This window comes from Mauremys reevesii, linkage group 1 (assembly GCF_016161935.1).
Source record: "Mauremys reevesii isolate NIE-2019 linkage group 1, ASM1616193v1, whole genome shotgun sequence".
Taxonomy (NCBI): Eukaryota; Metazoa; Chordata; order Testudines; family Geoemydidae; genus Mauremys; species Mauremys reevesii.
Window position 1 is genome coordinate 279,405,702 of NC_052623.1, and position 18,506 is coordinate 279,424,207.

General features: G+C 41.4%; 1 protein-coding gene across 1 annotated transcript in view; it reads right to left on the reverse strand.

Moving 5' to 3' along the window:
- Positions 1-18,506, reverse strand: part of PLXNC1 (plexin C1) — an 86,931-nt gene that overhangs the window by 25,317 nt on the left and 43,108 nt on the right. The window contains exons 11-21 of the mRNA XM_039496132.1: positions 17,288-17,467; positions 16,068-16,155; positions 15,312-15,518; positions 15,019-15,213; positions 13,873-13,975; positions 12,152-12,253; positions 11,647-11,750; positions 9,078-9,131; positions 8,485-8,609; positions 7,749-7,947; positions 6,363-6,509 (exon numbers count right to left, since the gene is read on the reverse strand). Of these exons, the coding sequence (XP_039352066.1) occupies positions 6,363-6,509; positions 7,749-7,947; positions 8,485-8,609; positions 9,078-9,131; positions 11,647-11,750; positions 12,152-12,253; positions 13,873-13,975; positions 15,019-15,213; positions 15,312-15,518; positions 16,068-16,155; positions 17,288-17,467 (1,504 nt within the window). The remainder of the gene's footprint in view (positions 1-6,362; positions 6,510-7,748; positions 7,948-8,484; positions 8,610-9,077; positions 9,132-11,646; positions 11,751-12,151; positions 12,254-13,872; positions 13,976-15,018; positions 15,214-15,311; positions 15,519-16,067; positions 16,156-17,287; positions 17,468-18,506) is intronic.

An 18,506-nucleotide genomic window follows, 5' to 3' on the forward strand; every position in this document is an offset into this window, starting at 1 on the left:
GCCCTTTTAGCTCTGCTGGCACTCCTTTTACTTCTCTGTCCAGAGCTCTGTATTCTTCTTGCCACTTGCTTGTCTCCTCATGTCTTAGCATTTAACAGTTTTTGGGTTGTTGTACACTTCTCTTTCCTACTGCCAGCCAAGTAGCATCACTAATCCAGTCGTCCCTTTTAGAGTTCATTGTTATTAGAAGTGTCTTTGCACTTTCCAGACAGCACACTCTGATGATTTCCCATAGAGCATCAATGTCTTAGTTCTCTTCAGTTAACGCCATTAAAACACTGAACCTGTTCTTCAGTTCAAGCTGAAAAACACTTTTTCTCAGGGCCGTCCCTACCCATACACAAAATACGTGGCAGTGTAGGGCACCAGGAAATTTGGTGCACCACATTTCCTGGTGCTCTGTGCAGCTGTGTGCTGCTCCAGCCCCTGCTTCACCTTTTCTCCATGGCCCCCGCCCCTGCTCCGCCCCAGCCCCACCTCTTCTCATCCCTGCTCTGCCCCCACTCCACCCCTTCCCCAAAACCCTTGCTCCTGTTCTGCCCCAGTCCTGCCCACACTCCACCCCTTCCCCAAAGCCCCACCCCTGCTCCGCCCCAGTCCCGCCCCCACTCCACACCTTCCCCCAAGCCCCACCCCTGCTCCGCCCCAGTCCTGCCCCCACTCCACCCCTTCCCCAAAGCCCATGCCCCTGGTCCGCCCCCACTCCCCTGAGGACTGCTGCAGGGGAGGGGCCTGCACTCACCGCGTGGTAAGTGGAGCGACCTGGCCCCAGCCTGCTCTGCTCTCCTGGCTCCCAGCCTCATTGCTGGTGAGTGCTGGGGGGTGGTTCCCCCTGCCCCCCCTCCCCAAGGCTGGGAGCCAGGGGATGGGAAGAGGCTGGGGCCAGGGGGCTGTTTCCCCCCAGCCTCTCCCCCCATGGAGGCCTGGGGCCAGGCCTCACCCCAGAGGCCTGGGACCCCACAGAGCCCCCCCATGGGGGGCTGCGTAGGGCACCAAAATGGCTAGGGACGGCCCTGCTTTTTGTGTTTCAGTCTTTTAATTGTGCGCTATTGATGCACAGTTGTCTTTTAACTTTCTTCATCCTCTGTAACTTGATCTTCAATTAAGTAATACAAAGGTTATGATCACTGCCCACGTCTGCTCCCCTGTATGCACGTATGAGCTGCAAAACATTTTTTTAAATACAGATATGATCTATCTGGTTCTTTGTAGTATCACCTGGGGAGTACCATGTTGGACTTTAGTAGGAAAATATTGTTCCACCTATCATTGGGTAGTTTACACTGTAAATTTTTACTTTGTACTGAAATCACCCATAGTCACTATGATATCATGTTTTGGGACCTTTGTTAACACATCCTGTAACAAATCATGAAAAGCATTTTTTTCCTCATCTTGCTTTTCATTGGTTAGTGCATAGCACTGTATGACTGATAGTTTGAATAATCGAGTCTGAAAGCAAGCTCTAATAATACTTCCATTGACTGATTCCCACTCAGTCGGCGTCTGATCTGCTTCATTCAACATCAAGATTGCTACAACAGCTTCATGTCGATCATCCACATTCTTGAAGATGATGGTGTTATTTGTTCCTCTGAAGTGTAGTTTTTTCAGCCCTATCCATCTACACTCACTGATTTCAAGGACATCAAGGTGGTATCTATCCATTTCTTTAATTACTTGGGCAGTTTTAGTAGTTTCATACATTGTTCTCACCGTCCAAAGTCCTATTTTCATTACTGATATGACCTTGAGCCAGGCACTTTTCATGACATGGGCTTCCTTATGGATTTGACCAATCCCCATCATATTCTTCACATGAAGCTGATCTCTTGTTCGAGCCTAAAAGACCAAGCCCGAGCAAATTACTAGAAATATATGATGAAGACCTATTCCTAGAGCTGCCTATTGATTTAGGAGATATTACAATGGGAAAAAGTTAGAAAAGCCATCAGTAAACTCAAAAATGGGAAAGCAGCAGAAGAGGATAATAATAGTGGAGAGATGCTTAAAGCAAGTGATGAAACAGCCCTCCAGATTTTCCTTGTGTTTCTGGACAGAATATGGAATGGAGAAAAAGAACCCAACCCAGCAAAGAGAGGCTTATAGTAAAATTGCCAAAGTAAGGTGACCTAACCAACTGCAGTAACTGGAGATGTATCAGAAGAAGTGGATTTTTTACCCACAAAAGCTTATGCCCAAATAAATCTGTTAGTCTTTAAGGTGCCACCAGACTCCCTGTTGTTTTTGTGATACAGACTAACACGGCTACCCCCTGATACTAGTAACTGGAGAGGAATCCCATTACTCTTAGTGCCTGGGAAAATCATGTGCAACATCAGCCTGGAATGTATCAAGAACCAAATAGCTTTTCAACGTAGAGAGAAACAAGCATATTTTAGACCCCTGAGATCAGGTGCAGGCCATATTGTTGTTCTCAGACATATTACAGAGCAAAGTATGGAGTGGCAAGCACAGCTTGTTATCAGTTTTATAAATTTCCACAAGGCTTTTGACAGCGTACAGAGAGATTGTATTATGTCCCCACTATTGTTTGCACTGGTCATTGACTATGTTATGAAAGTAACTGCTGAAGTCAACTGAAGAATTTAATGGACACATGATAAAGCACAATTGGATGACAACATATTTGCTGAGGACACTGTCCAGCTTAGTTCAACCCATCAGTTAATCAAAGAAAATACTCAGCTTTTGGCTGATATGGTCAAACAAGTTGGCTTGTTCATCAACAAGGGGAAGACAAAATATATGGCTAAAGCAGGGGTCCCCAACTTAATGCGCCCGTGTCCTGGCTCCCGGGAGAGCACCCGCCGAAATGCCATCGAATTTCAGCGGCATTTTGGCAGGGACGCCTCTCAATGATGACGCTTCGGCGGCATTTTGGCGGGTGCTCCACCGCTGCAGTGGTCCTTCGGCTGGCGCCCGCCAGCCAAAAAGGTTGGGGACCACTGGGCTAAAGTAACCACTAGAGTGGATGAAGAAACACTAGAAGTAAGTCATATCAGTTATATAGGTTGTGAGATGTACAATGATGGTGACACCATGCCAGTTGTCTCATAATGAATATCAAAAGCAGCAAACAATCTTCATAAACTTGAAAAGATTTGGAGAAGTAGCATGATTAGCACTGACACAAAAGTATGAATTTATAACACTAAAATCATGTCCTCCTTTATGGAGCAGAGTCATGGAAATCTACAACGTAAATTGATATACTCAACTCATTCCAAAATAACTGTCTGAGGAAGATGTTAAGAATCCATTGGAAAGAGTTTCTTTCAATAGCAGAAATTCTAAACAGAGCAAACCAAACTAAGGCATCAAACACGGTAAGATGACAATGGACATATTTAGGACACACTTTAAGGATGCCACCAATGTGACGTCCGTGGTAAGTGATAATATGCACACCCACCTGGAAAAAGAGAAAAAGGATGAGCTAGAGCAAGGGTGGGCAAACTACAGCCCGCAGGCCGGATTTGGCCTGTCAGGGCTTTGGATCTGGCCTGCAGGATTGCCACCCCCGTGGTGCCATGGGCCCCACACCACTGCTCCAAATACCCCCCCCCCCCCCACAGCTCCCATTGGCCGGGATCAGGGAACTGCGGCCAATGGGAGTGGGAGCTTCGGGGAAGGTACCTACAGGGGAAGGCAGAGCACGGAGCCTCTGCACCCCATCCCTCAGGGGCCACAAGGACGTGGTGCCGGCCGCTTCCGGGAGTGGTGCGAGGCCAGGACAGGCAGGGAGCCGGTCTTAGCCCTGCTCTGTGCCACTGCCACCCTGGAACCGCTCCAGGTAAACGGTGCTGGGCCAGAGCCCGCACCCCGAACCCCTCGGGCAGCCCGCACCCCAATTCCCTGCCCTGAGCCCCCTTCCTGCACCCCAACCCCATGCCACACCCTGCATCCCTCCTGCACCCCAATCTCCTGCCCTGACCCCCCTGCTGCACCCCTCCCACACCACAACCCCCTTCCCTCAGCCCCCTGCTGCACTCTGTACCCCTCCTGCACCCCAACCCCCTGCCCTGAGCCCCCTCCTGCAGCCCACATCCTCTCCTGCACCCCACACTCCTTCCCGCACCCCAACCCCCTGCCCCAGCCCTACATTCATGGCCCTGCATGCAATTTCCCCACCCAGATGTGGTCTTTGGGTCAAAAAGTTTTCCCACCCCTGAGCTAGAGAAATACTATGCAGAACAATGAAGAAAGAAGCCAAATCCAGCAACGTGACACTCAGAAGCCTGAACAAACCAACACAGGACTGAAATAAATGGTGGAAACTGGGGAACCTGAGGGAGTGGGAGGATAAAGAAAAGGAGAATATGAGTTTTCTAGGGCTGCAGGCATAATGAGCCACCAAGAGGTTCTAGAACTGTCAAACAGTGCTATAGAATTTAGTCTAAGATTAGATAAGTATTATCAATGGAGGGGACGCTCACTATTAGTCGCATTTATAATTCAGAATTCTCTCTGATCGCCACAGTTCATACTTCTGGCTTTCTATTGGGGATTGCTTGGATGCAATGGCTGCTGATGAGTATCTTCATAAATCACATGGCCTTCATCTAGTTTTCCTAGATCTAATAAAATGTGACCAAAGTTAACATATCCAGGATGTTTTATTTGGAAACTACTGGATGTATTTCACTCTTATGCGGTAGGCCTACTTCTCATAACATTGCTGCTCCTCTCTGTTCAGGGATAAGGCTTCCAAGAGCCAATCACTCAGTGATGCCTTGGAGGACCTTTCTCTTTCTTGTCGGTAAAGTAGACTTGATTGTTCAAAATATTCAGTCTGCTATCATAAAGCTTTGTTTTCCATTTAGTAGGATGCTGTTGGTTGACCGGTCCATGTTAGACCTCACACTCCTATTGGACAGGGCTAATTTGTTTCAAAGAAAGGTCATTCATTTTGATAGTAATCTGCATCTTCCAACTGTCTGCTCTTCCACACCTGAAGTCTTCAGTTCCAAAGTTTGTGTTTCCTTTTTTCACTTTTCAAACCCACAGATTCCATCAAATACTACTCTGGGATCAGGCTCAAGTTTGTGTAATTTTCTGTTTTAAATATATGTTTAACTCTGGGCCAGACTGAGTGAACCTGGAACAGGGTATTGGAACATTCTAACAAAAGTTATCAGTCTCTCACTTCCCCTTCCATTTCCAATCACACAGACCAACTCAGCAATGTAGTATTGCACAAACCATTTCCCTTCCCTTTTCTGATAGCATAATGGCCACACGGCAACAGCAGCAAATGCATACTTGAAAAACCAAGAAAGTATTAGATTAGCTTTCATTGAGAGCTCAGTACTTACGTCTCTTAGGTGCTTTTTCAAATCTCACCCTTATTATAGTGTTAAACATCTTTCAATGTATTTTAGAGCTAGAAATAAGGAGGAGAACCAATGCCATGGAACTAGCCACTTCTCTGTGGACCACTAGCATTTGGTGCATGGATCACAGTTGGGAAACCTCTGATCTAGACAGTTAATAATTTTAGCTATAACATATAAAACCTATCTTTATCACAGAACGTTAAATGTGCAGCACCAAATATTTGTTACAAATCAGTAAAAAACCTAGAAAACCCAAGGATTCATAGCACACAGGAAACAGAACATGTTTAATTACCTTTTTGCAATCATTTTTTTTTAAAAAGGATATCTTGGTAATTCAGCAATAAGTGCAATAAGTGCAAAATGGTAAGAACGTTGTATTTGTTTTGATGAATGTAACAAATCTATGCATAGAGGAAAGTTCTGACACCGCCACCCTGGAATTTTATGATTTAACTAAGTTTCATAGGGACCTTGTTTTTATTAAGGCAACAAATTAAAATCCACCACACTACAACTTTACTAATTTGCAGTTAATGACAGGAAAGCCCACAGTGAATTACTGAATTTTGAGGATTATTGAGTAAGCAAGCACAATAAAATCACAGGTATCCAGCATCACAAAATTTCCTGTGTACTGTTGATAAATCTAATCTGGTTTTAAATATTTATTTCAATACCTCATCGTGTACTTGCAAATGTTCTATAGTATAATTTTTAATAAGAATAACTTGAAGTATCACGAGCTTGGCTATTAGATCACTGCTATGAAGCAGAAGGTATCAGATTGGTGAAACGTGGGTTAATTCACATCTACTGTGTTTTGAAACTGTGTTAATAATAATTTTGTTTTCTGCCCATTTTTATCTATCTAGGTACTTATATCACCACCATCACTGGAGTATCTAAGAGACTCCATTTAGCATCCTTCCATAAGAAGAATGTTGTGAGTTCTTTCAAAACATTTCAGTATTTGAAGGAAAAGCAGCTTGGCAAACATACCACTGGTTTGAATTCGGTCACTTGCCACAGAAGCCAGTCTTCATTTAGTGTATACAGGGCTTTGCAAGTTATTACGTCTACCGGCCCTTTGTTTATCCTCTGGTTGAGGGCGGTCACAAGCTTATAGAATGGTTCTCCAACTGTCTCCTAAGAAATAAGACCAAACACAAACAAGCAACAGCTTTAGTTCTTTCTTCTGCATTCCCATTGGAACTCTAGTGGGACACCAACACTTTGAAGCCAGTCAAACTAACTTCCTTTTTAGTCAAGTTGCTCAGCTTTCCTGCAATTAAAAATACTTTCTGTGCAGGTTGATCTGTTCTTTCGTAACTCCCCACCCAACTCATGTTTCTCTTACTCAAATGGGAAGAGCCACCTGGGGCTCCTGCCATGACTGTTCAGAGCCCCATGCTGGGCACAGGCAGGCAGCTAGTGGAGAAAGCCTGCCTCCCCTGCCTCTTCTGGCCCGGCTTAGCTCGCCTCTGGAGCTCTCAGAGGGACCTGTCATCTTCTCTCAGACATCACTCACTCCCCAACCCTGTGTTGGTCACTCTACCATCCCAAGCTACCATTGCTCCTCAGCCCCATGAAGAGGACTGGGATGTAAAGAACAGGTTTTCTCTGACTGTCCCCTCGCTCTATACTTGGGTCCGAGGAAAGTTGCCAGCTTCGAACTACCCTGCTGCTGTATTTTGCAGCCCCTAGGGCAAAGCATGTGAGCTCCCTGCAAAACCGGGCACGAGAGAGATGTCATCATATTAGTGCACAAAACAGGAAGTACAACCTCAAACAACAAAATTGTCTGCACACAAAATGCAACCAAATGGACTAAATTAAACAAACTGTAAAATGAGAGGGATCATTTCTCCCCAACCTCTTACAGTTCTATTAATCATAGGTGTTAGCTGTAACAACAATAGGCAAAAAAAATTCAAACAGAAGTGAGGTTTTCAAAATGACAGCCTCCCTTTAAACTCTCTCAAAGCATAGCTCTATAATAGCTTTTGAGGAGGAGGATACACATTGCATTCTAACCACAATGTGAAACTTCTGCCATGACAAGAAAATATCTGATGGGGTTTGGATGATAATCTGTGAAGTAACAGAAGAAAATGTCAGAGTTTCAAAATTACCTGCAGTCCAACCCAAGTACAGATTGTTAGCATCATTTATACAGTTGCTCTTTTCTTACCTTTGCATAATGACAGCTCTCTATATAAGTGATCAGGATAGTAATAGGATAGAAAGTTAGTGATCAGGATAGAAAGTTAGGTTTCATGCACAAACAGATCTCTCATGAGTTCTGCATGGAAGAAGTTAGCATATGCTATGTTGAAAATATTCCTTATTCTAGTGTCTAAGGTGGTGGAAAGATGTCAAACTTACCCGAAGAAAACCAGAAAGGCAAACAGACATCCAATTTGTCAGCAGTTTTTCTACGACAGATTCTGTGCGCCTTAGCATGAGCTTAGGTTGCATATTGCTAGACTGCTCCATCAAGTCCCTGGTCAAGACTTCTAGAATATGGGTTAGGTAGACTAGTTTACTTTGTAGTGCAATAGTCAAGAAGGATGCAAACAAGCACCTGTTTACAAAAAAACGAAAAAGTTTTAGCTAAAAGGTCTGGAATTTGCCTTTCAAATCTATGACAATAGAAAGGTGATCCTAAGCCTTTCATAACAGCTTACTGTGAAATTAGTTCAAATAAACATACACCTTTCAGTTATGCCTATATGCTGAACCTTCATTTTTTAGGTACCCCAAACACCCACTAAAGTCTATAAAATTTAAAGTACACAGGATCATCCCATTCAGCAATTTAAAAAAAATGTATTTTGTGTATCTGAATAGTTTCCATTTCAATGAAAGAAAAGTTCCAAATTATAAAGCAAGAACTGCTTGCTCTGAGGTGAAGTATTTTGCTAGTTCAGTGTCTATAGGCATCTATAAATCTGCTGATCTCTTTTTAATGGCCTGTTTCAGGCGAAGAACAAGGAAAAATACTTTGGAAAAGCTTAAATTTGCTTTGTATGTAGTGAAAACTAGATGTGTGTGTCATAATCCATGTCATTTTTCTCTTAATTCTATGTCTTGAAGATTATAAGGCAAAATCATACCATACCTGTCTTTCACAGAGAAATTTTTCTGTTTTTCAAGGGTGTGAATGACAGTAACAAGAAAATCCTTGTTACAAATTAAAGCATTCAACATGGTGAGGCTTTCATCCTTTTGCCTGGGGTCTCTGCTCTGGAACAGTTAAACAAAAATAAGGCAAACTGTAGTTGGGTATGACAGGTCCTTAATTCTTAGAAAGGAGGGTAAGCAACACACAAGATGCAATCTTGGACCCACTGAAATCAATAGGAGTTTTGCCAATGATGTCAGTGGGGCCAGGATTTCACCCATAGCATATCTGCACACACACACACACACACACACACACACACACTCTCTTTATATACAGGCAGTACTACCTACAGTTAAAGTTGTCTGATACTTCCCATTATAAGATCCTGTTTTCATATATACGTATATGTTACTACATTATATACATAAAGCCATGTAACTTTTCCCCACATGGGAAGGAATGTAGAGAAAATTTAATCTGACTGATCATTTGGAAGGTGCTCAGATTCTGTGGTGATGACCATGATCACACGTAGACAGAAAAGAATAACCACTAAATAAAAGTAAAATTACATTACATAGACTTACCCGTGACACATTAGTGTGCATGTCTTCAATGAAAATGGATGCAAAGCCGCCTGACTAAAATAAAAGACAGGTGATGTATTACTGTTAGAAATATCAAAGGCTAAGCATGTACCCAAGGCAACAGACTTCGCTGACTAAAGATGATTTGGGCTTCTAAATGCACCTGCAATTTATGTATTCTGTGATTTCTGCAAAAGTTCTGGCATGTAACATAAAGGAAAACTGCAAAGAGAAACTCAGGATTAAGCTAGGCCAGATTTACTGGTATGCTGCTGAATGCCCTCACTCCCAGCTGTGGAGGTCAGTCACCGCAGCCATGTTCTAATATGCCATAGGAAAGACTGTTTATTATCATCACACAAAAATCTGCTGCTTTTCCAGGTATGTGAGGACACCCCAGAATGCATTACTCCCGGATGTCACTATAGCAATAGTATGACTCTTCTGGATGTCAGGGACCCCTGGGCTTAGCCAAATGTAGAGTTTTTCTCTGCAGTTATTATTACTGCTGACACTTTTAATACACTTACTAACAATGGATCTCAAAGTTCATGAATTAAGTCTGCCACAACCCCTTGAGGCAAGTCCGTATTATTAAACCACAGAGGAGCCATAGGGGACACTGGGTCCCACTGACCCCTGACCAGCACTGTGCTGCAAGCCTTGTTAGCAGTTAGCAGAAGTTTTCCAAGGGCAAATCTTAAAAGACCCCAGTTTCCTAGCAGCAGGGAGTACCAGGCCTTCACAGAGCCTGTATTTCTCCCAATCAGGATGTTTGGCCTCCAAACTCATTCAGAGGCACTTAATAGACTTTTCTGTTGGCATTTACTGTTATCCACTTTTTCATTGACACAGAGAATTCTTCCTGTGTGTTCTATCTTGCCACTCCTCCTGCTCCTGTCCCCTGATCCTTATCCCAACTTTTCCTCCCACTCTTTCCTCTTCCACATGCCTATTAGCCTTTGTAGTTCTCCTTCTCCATTAGCCTCTCCCTCCATCCTCGCCCTTCCATTTCCACCGCCTCTCTTCCATAAGCACCCCCACACAACACCAAAACACATACACACACACACAATGTGGTAAAGGTAAAAAACAATTACAGAAAGCAGACATGGTTAAGGTTAAACAAAACAGTTCAGGAAAAGGATAGAGACAGAGAAGGAAAGCATGAAAACCTGGGTAAAAATTAGGGTTAAATATACAGAAATGTAATAAGGTTTTTAATATACATATATAAATAACAAAACACAAGCAGAAGTTAAAATACCAGAGTTAATAATGAAAATCAAAGCCATGGTGGCTAGATATGGGATTAAGTAACAAAACATGGGAAGTTGAAATGGTCATATAATATATTTTTAAATACATGAGATAAGTGTGGCGTACGCTAGTTGTCACCCTGACCACTTTGATAGCAAATGACACATTATAAACCCCATCCTGTTTGTTTCATAAGAGAGTTAAGATTTTTGATGAGGAGTAAGCAGAAAGAACAGATGAACTCCTAAAAATAATGATAATATTGTCATGTTAATATTCCTGGTAAAAAAAGAAAACAAAAGGAAACCATGCAGAATTTATAGCAACAGGAGCCCTATTATGATCTCCCAGTTGCAGCTTGGGTAAGTCCATTGATTTTGGTGGAGTTAGTCCTGATTTACTCTGGTATAAATGAGATCTATATCAGATTTGGAAAGTTTTATTGTTATTCATATTTAATATTCACATTATAGTGTCAATTTTGGGACCCCATTGTATTAGGCACTATACAAACCATCTAGGGCCATCTTCTCCTTTGAGCCAGCTATACAACAAAATATTTTCTGTGTAAGTATTTGTTTTTGAAAAGCAGTTGTTCATATTGATACTCTTAGAAGATTAGTATGTGTACTAAAAACTCATGGGCTTTGGTTAGTCTCATAATATAACTTTGAAAGATATTTGAGACTGGTATTTTCTTCCCCAGTTTGGGATCATTCCAGCTATTCCAGGGAAATTATTTTCCCCATTCTTCTCATGCTATTAAATGTCATGATGTTGCAAGTAACACTGGCCCCAGTTCAGAAAACATATAAACACTTGCTTAAGCCCAGTCCCTATTTAGGATAACATTAAAGCACAGGCTTAAAGTTGAGCCAATGATATAAACATGTTAGCCGAACTGTTTAAGTTAACTTAATTAAGTTTTGTACAGACAGGTGAGCATGTGAGAGATAAAAAGCAACAGATAAAATGCAGGTTTAGGAATAGTAGTCTCATGAAGGGAGGCAGATCTAGTGAGGCAAGGCTATGAGAGACTCTTGCATGGCACACACAATCATTAAACACATATGAATTAAGGGGACACTAGGGTTAATTTAATTTAAAAATTTAGACTTAGAGCATATGAAGTTTTACAGAACCTATGATCAACAGATCTAAGCACTCCCCTGCAGTGTTTGCCCTGCACTATTCTACTGGATTTGGAGTAGTATACAAGGCCTCCTGTGAAAATCAAATTTGGTCCTTACTTGATAACTACCTTCATTACCATGGAAGGATTACACCTAAAAGACTAGCAACCATTTACCTCTGGGAAGAAAGTTCTAAGAGCAAAATGTTTGTAGTCGAGGAAGGGAACAGTTCCAAAACTATCCACCACATCTAATTGATCCATCTGTAGCTCTGCAAATCCTGAAATAACAACCCCCTGGAATGTTAGTTTTGATAACACAAAATTATCTTCTCAGCTTTCAATGTGACCCTGAAAAGGTGTTCTTAAAAACAGTTCTAAGACTTGATGCATTATTTTTCTAGTTGAATCTCTGGGGGATGGAAAACATTGATTGGATGCAGTTTTTTTATCTTCAATTTTGCTGAAGTAAATTATTACACGCAATGCTATTAGCTTCTAGAATTAGCTCCTACTGCACACCAACATTAACAAGAAATTCTAATATTCACATTCCAAACTATTCTATTTCTGTTTAATGAAGCCTATGAAACAAAATATTTAAAAAATGTGAGTCTCTTCATGGCACTTTAATTTCAGAAATGATATATTTATTAAACAAAAGAAAGCTGTGCAGACCTACCATCACGTATTTTTTTCCGAATTTCACATTCTAACAGTTCAATTTGTTGACTCAGTTTACGGGTTAACTGTTTGGATTTGTACCTAGTTACTATGATTGCCACTAAAAAAAATTGAAAGAAAATTGTATTAGATATTTAATATAGAAATAACATGAACAAATCTGCTTTATATACCAATACTAACAATAAAATGAAAATGAGTGTAAGAAAAAAAGGATCTCTAGTAACATTCTTCTGTATTAATTATTATTATTATTAATTTCCATTTCAGTAGCACAGAGGAGTCCTAGTCATGAACCAGGCCTCAGGAGTAAAGCCCTGTAACTGCACCTGCTCTGTACTCCTGACACCTTAACAAACCAGTGAGGCTTCCTGACAGACCACTCTGTCTGACTGGTTGAGGAAGCCAGCAGGCCAGTTCTTAAACTCTGGAGCAGCAGTAGCTCACTGGCTACTCAACACATAGGCCCACTGATTCTCTGCCTCATCTTTTGCCACAACCTGCTCCTCCACAGATCCAGCCCAGACATTGCCCTGTACCAAGCCTTGTTACTGTCTTGTCCCATCCTTGCTCCTGCCTCAGAAACAGCCCTGTTCCTACCTTCCCTGACATCTGGTAAGTTGGATCCGACCCTCAGCACTGACTCCTGACTCCAACTCTGTCTCAACCCTAGTCTCTGGCATTCGAACTCTGACTTGGGTTCTGACCTTCGGCCCTGGTTACTGATTATAATCCTTTCTCTACCAAGAGGCTTTGGCTTTCAGACTCCGACGACCAGGCCTGATTCCCGTTCTGAATACTAGGCCTGACTCCTGCTCCGACAACTAGGCTCGACTGCTTAAAACACAGTCCGCTGACAATAGTATCCCATTGTGCAAGGCACTCTTTAATAACACACTCCTTTTATTTAGATCTCAGAATTATCAGGCTGACTTTCTTTTAACAGATAACACACTCAAATCTGCATGCTAAGCAGCAGCATCTGACAGACGGTGGAATAAAGCTCTTCAAACGTGACTGATTTTACAAGCAAGAGAAATATTTTAAGTTGTCATGTACATTTCCAAATTGCTTAGTTAACACTTGTGAGAGAGGAGAGGCATTGACAAGGGTAGCAGTAAAGGCTGAGACATGCCTCTCACTACAAAACATGATGGAGTAAAAATATGGCAGAATTAAAATAATGTAAAGAATGGGTGAGAAATAAACACCTGACCAAACTAACTACAATTAATTAAACTCATGAATCATCTAAAATGGGATGATCACAACCATTATTTGATGATAAGCAACTGTGCTGGAGACACTCGCCCTTGGGGAGCTTTGTTTTGACAACTGGGAAGGTGCTAACTTGTGATGTAGGAATGTAGGCTCAGATCACCAGAGGTATATAGCCATCCAACTCCCACTGATTTCAATGGGAATTAGGCACCTAAAGACATTTGAGGATCTGGGCTATAGTTCCTAGATCTTGCATGGCCACATGGTGCATTTCCTGGAAGAACTGGGTACTGAAACAGCCTTGTTACATCTTATAGTCTGTGATGATGAACTTTACCACCAGAGCAAAATAATCTACCTAGCTGTTCCCAACTGAACCTGGGAAAAATATCAGACTTTCTGTGATCATCCTGGACAATCCCAAATAATTTTAAGGTATACACAGTAATTATCTCTTTCAGCAAATCAAATTACAGGGTAATGCATAACAGTACTTACCAACAATTACACCCAGTAATAAGATAGGGAGCAAAGACAGAACATACAAATACTTGTGCGATGATTTCTTTTGAACTTCCTGTGAAAAGTTTCCTACTGTGACCTAATGGAAAAATAGACAGCTGTATTAGTGGAATGTAGCTACTCTAGTCCATGTTTGCAGAAGATCATGTTCAGTGGATAAAGCAGCTGGTCTCTTCAGCTGAAGTGATGAACCCTGACTAGGTAAATCATTGGGAAGGAAGAAGCAGTTTGGAAAAACATATATGAACTGATCTAAACATAACATTTACCATATCTTATGTTAAACCAAAAGAACAAAACTGTGCTGTGTGAAAAATGTAAAACTACTGACAATAAGCCAAACGCTGCCATCACTTATATTTCAGGCTAGCCACATTGAAATTAATGTGGTGTAAGCAAAGGCAGATTTTGGCCTCAAACCAGCCAAATATCTGCACTCCCCAGAGTCACTGCAAACAAAAATGTCATTTTCAAGAGAGTAAAAACAAGTTTTCACAGACAAAAACTGCTCTTTTCACTACAGATGTCTACCCTGATTAGCAGAAAGACAAATGTAAGGCTCAAGTCAACACCAAAGAAAAACAACATTTCTGGTAGAGGCCTTGCACCGAACCTAGGTCATTTCCTTTCCCTTACCTAGGCTCACACCTCTGTAGCCCAGCCCCTGGATTACCTCCCCACCCTCCATGGGGAATTACTTCAGCCAATGGAGCTTCACAGTTACAACCAACCACACCCTGAAGGTGGCACAGATGGCACAGCTGCAAAGCATGCATCCTTCCCTCTTCTGCATTGGTTCTGCTCCAGGGAGGTTGAGAGGAGCAGCACTTAGTCCCTTGAACTCCTCATAAGACACTGTGATAGCTCACAGGTCTTGAAGTTTTCATATAGCTTTTCAGCTACACATGGACAAATCTTGCAAGTTCACCTAAACCTGAGCATGAGTAGCATCACAGCAAGACAACTTGGCTGTGAAATATTTTAGGTAAGATATATTATAATGCTATTTCACTCTTTAATTATAAAGGAGATCCATGATCAGCTAATTAACATCGTAGGACCTATTTTATAAGCATAAAAACCAAACAATGTTAAATCACTACAGAAAGAATTTTTACTCACCCAAACTTTCACAGTGGATAAGTCAATCTTGCCTTCTTTTTTCTTGTTGCCTTTGCACAGTATAGTAGTATGATCTCGGGTTTCGGTAATATTTTGAACGCTGAAGATGATACGTTCCAAAGTCATATTATTCATCATGTTAGTGAGAGTAACGCTAATCTCATTTTCAGAAATATTTAAGGTGTCTTTTTTTTTCTGAAGAGAACAAATTTGAAACGGGAAACTATTATTAAATGTGGTAAAACTTAAAACTATCATATGTGAATTTTTGTTTGATTTTTTTAAAAACTTACATATAATTTTAATTCCAGATGTGGGTCCATCTCAGTATGCAGTTGATAGTCAATAAATATAGGGTCAGGATAATATTTTAATTCAAAACAAGGTATAAGGACATTTTCCAGTTTTAGTGACACAGTAACATTTTTAAACTCTTTTGAAAGGCTAACATCTGGTGTTAGGAAACTACATGGAGAAGTACTTCCAGGACATCCAGAGACCTAGGAAAAAAACAGCAAAACTCTCAGTGCTGAAGTACTCCAAGGTACATACAGTAAGAAACTGAGGCACTCAAGTAGCACTTTAAAATCCTGCTGACATCACATGGGAAACTGATAAACCTTCTATTTAAGAGAAATACTTTGTGTACTATATCTGAAGTAGTTTCTGTATTGGTCATTTATGTTCTTTTAAGCACCAATCATAGCACCAGCCATGCACGCTTCTAAGACTGTATCTACGTTGGTGATGGAGAGTGTTGCTGGAATGCAAGGCCTTTCAGGAAGTGAAGAAACAGAAAAATCGGAGGGAGAATCCTTAGAACTTTAAGGCCTTGGAGAACTATGCATGGGAATTAACTATTTTAGACCCTGACTGCAAATATTTAAACACATACATCATTTTATGATATGAGTAGTCCCATTTAATTCAATGGGACTACTCACATGAGTAAAGTTAAGCATGTGCTTAAGCTTTTGAAAGAGCTTAAGAACAAAAATGATTCCTTTAAAAACACATATTTTGTTATTGCAAAGGAGTTCAAGACTTACAGTAAATTTTAATCTCTGGTCATCTGAAATAATGACACTGTCTGTCACATTAAAATTTCTCCCAAAGAGGGTTATTTTGCGACCACCACTATAAAAAAAAAATTGAGGGGTTAATGTTAGTTTTTCCCCACAAATAAATACATATCTTGTTTTTCCTGTTTACATTTAAAATGTTTTATTCAAGAAGGAACTATTAGCCACAGTGTATAACGGTTTGCCTTGGTAACAATAGATAAAATAAAAACAAGTTGCAGGGCTAGGTAAATTTATATGACTAATTTTTCAGTTATACAAAGTTACACTGAAAGTACTTTCAAAGATAAGATATAGTTACATGCCTCTTTCATGGTGCAAATCCTGTTTGCTCACGAGAGATCCAATGCAAGCCCCAAATGATCTAATAATCTATAGGTATATATTACTTCTCAGTTAGTCATACATTTTCTTCCATTCAAGTAGCTACAATGAATTTGCTTGTATTAACCAAAATTGTGCTCACTAAGGGCTAGCGCCAGAGCATAAGCCAAAGATCTACCTTGAGCAAGGAGCATCACATTGTTTTGCTGCTCCTGGAGCAACCTAGGACTATGCACAATTCCCATTGTCTTTTAGTAGGAGTTGAGGGTGTAGAGCACCTCACAGGAAGCATCTAGCACTTTGGCCCAAAGACAAGTCAGTGGGAGCATTTCATACATATTACGCAAGGAAGTGGAATTTTCATTTTATGTTCAGTTCACTTCTTTTTTAAAAAAGATACTTTTAACATCAAGGAGAAACTCTGCAGCTAGTCTTGAAGGGGAAATCCACAATGTATGGCCAAAATAAATTATGGGGGAAAATCAAAATATGTTTGTGGTATCCTGGCACTTTCATTCCAGAACTCAGTTTAGTACCAAGGTTTATTTTTCATTTCCTATTAAGGAGCGTTAAATAGTTTTGTACTTTTCCACAAATGTATCTTTTTTTTTCAGTTACAGTGATCATCTTTGCACATGAAATATTGCCCAGTTCAATTAATTGGGCTAAATTCTTCCTTGCCATACACTCAAATGGGTTATAGCGGTGATTAACTGGATTATTAGATCAGAACCTTATCTTGTGTAAATGAGTACAGCTTCACTGAAATCCAATACAGGTATCCCAATTTATACCAGTCGAGGACCTGGCAGCCAGTTAAGTTTTCTAATATTAACATAATATAAAACAAAAACAAGGATTACCTGGCCCAAGCGATGTTTGGCTGTATTTTAGTACATGATGGCTCAGAGACATAATATACTGTGATTGGTGGTGAAGATTTATGCCCATTGGCCTTTATGTGTACTCTCTTGGCCTCTTTGCGTCTAGGTGGGAGAGAGAATCTCACGTGTGTGTCATTTAACACCTTGCTGACTTGTATGCTGGAGGAGAAAGAAAAACAGTGAAGATGTTTTTGCAGCATTTTAACTAGGTCAGAGACTCTAGCTGTGACTCTAGAGCAGTGGTCTCCAAACTTTTCTGATCGTGCTCCCCTATCAGTAAAAAATTTTGAGCACGCATCCTTGCTGCGCCGCAGGGCTGGCTCTACCATTTTTGCCGCTCCAAGCAAAAAAAAAAAAAAAAGGGTGCTCAGACTCCTGCCCGAACTGCCAAATCGGCGCTCCTCCTGCCATGCACCATAGAGCCCCAAGTGAAGATCCTGTAGAATCCCTTGGTCTGATCATGCAATGCAATCCAAGTAGCACTAAACAAACTGACAGAAGCCCCAATCATCTCTCCATGTTACTGCAGGCAGGCCATAAACTGAAGAGACGGAGAGAGGAGAAAAGACTCCCGGAAAGAAGTTACTCACCTTGTGCAGTAATGATGGTTCTTTGAGATGTGTGTCCCTATGGGTGCTCCACTGTAGGTGTGTCTGAGTCCTTGCGCAGCTGGTTGGAGAACTTTTGTAGCTGTCCACCTGCCTGCACATGTGCTGCTCCTCACCTGCCACGAGGCTAGCCAGTATGTGCGGGCGACCCTCCTCAGTTCCTTCTCTACCACAGAGTCAATGACAAAAACTCTGAAGTAGAGGGGAGGAGGGTGGGTTCATGGAGCACCCATAGGGACATACATCTCGAAGAACCATCATTACTGCACCAGGTGAGTAACCTCTTCCTCTTCTTCTTCAAGTAGAATCCCTATGGGTGCTCCACTGTAGGTGACTCCTGAGCAATGCCCACCACTGGAGGCAGGAACTTTTGGAGTCAAGACTGATATGGATGATAACACAGTAGCACCAAATTTGGCATCTGCAGCTGAATCCCCCAGGATGGCATAGTGTTCTGCAAAGGTATGTGCAGATTCCCAGGTCGCTGCTCTGCAGATTTCTGATATAGGGATACCCTTGGAGAAGGCAACCAATGAGGAGATCGACCTTGTAGAATGCATGCATATTACAGGGTAAGGTGTTACAATGAG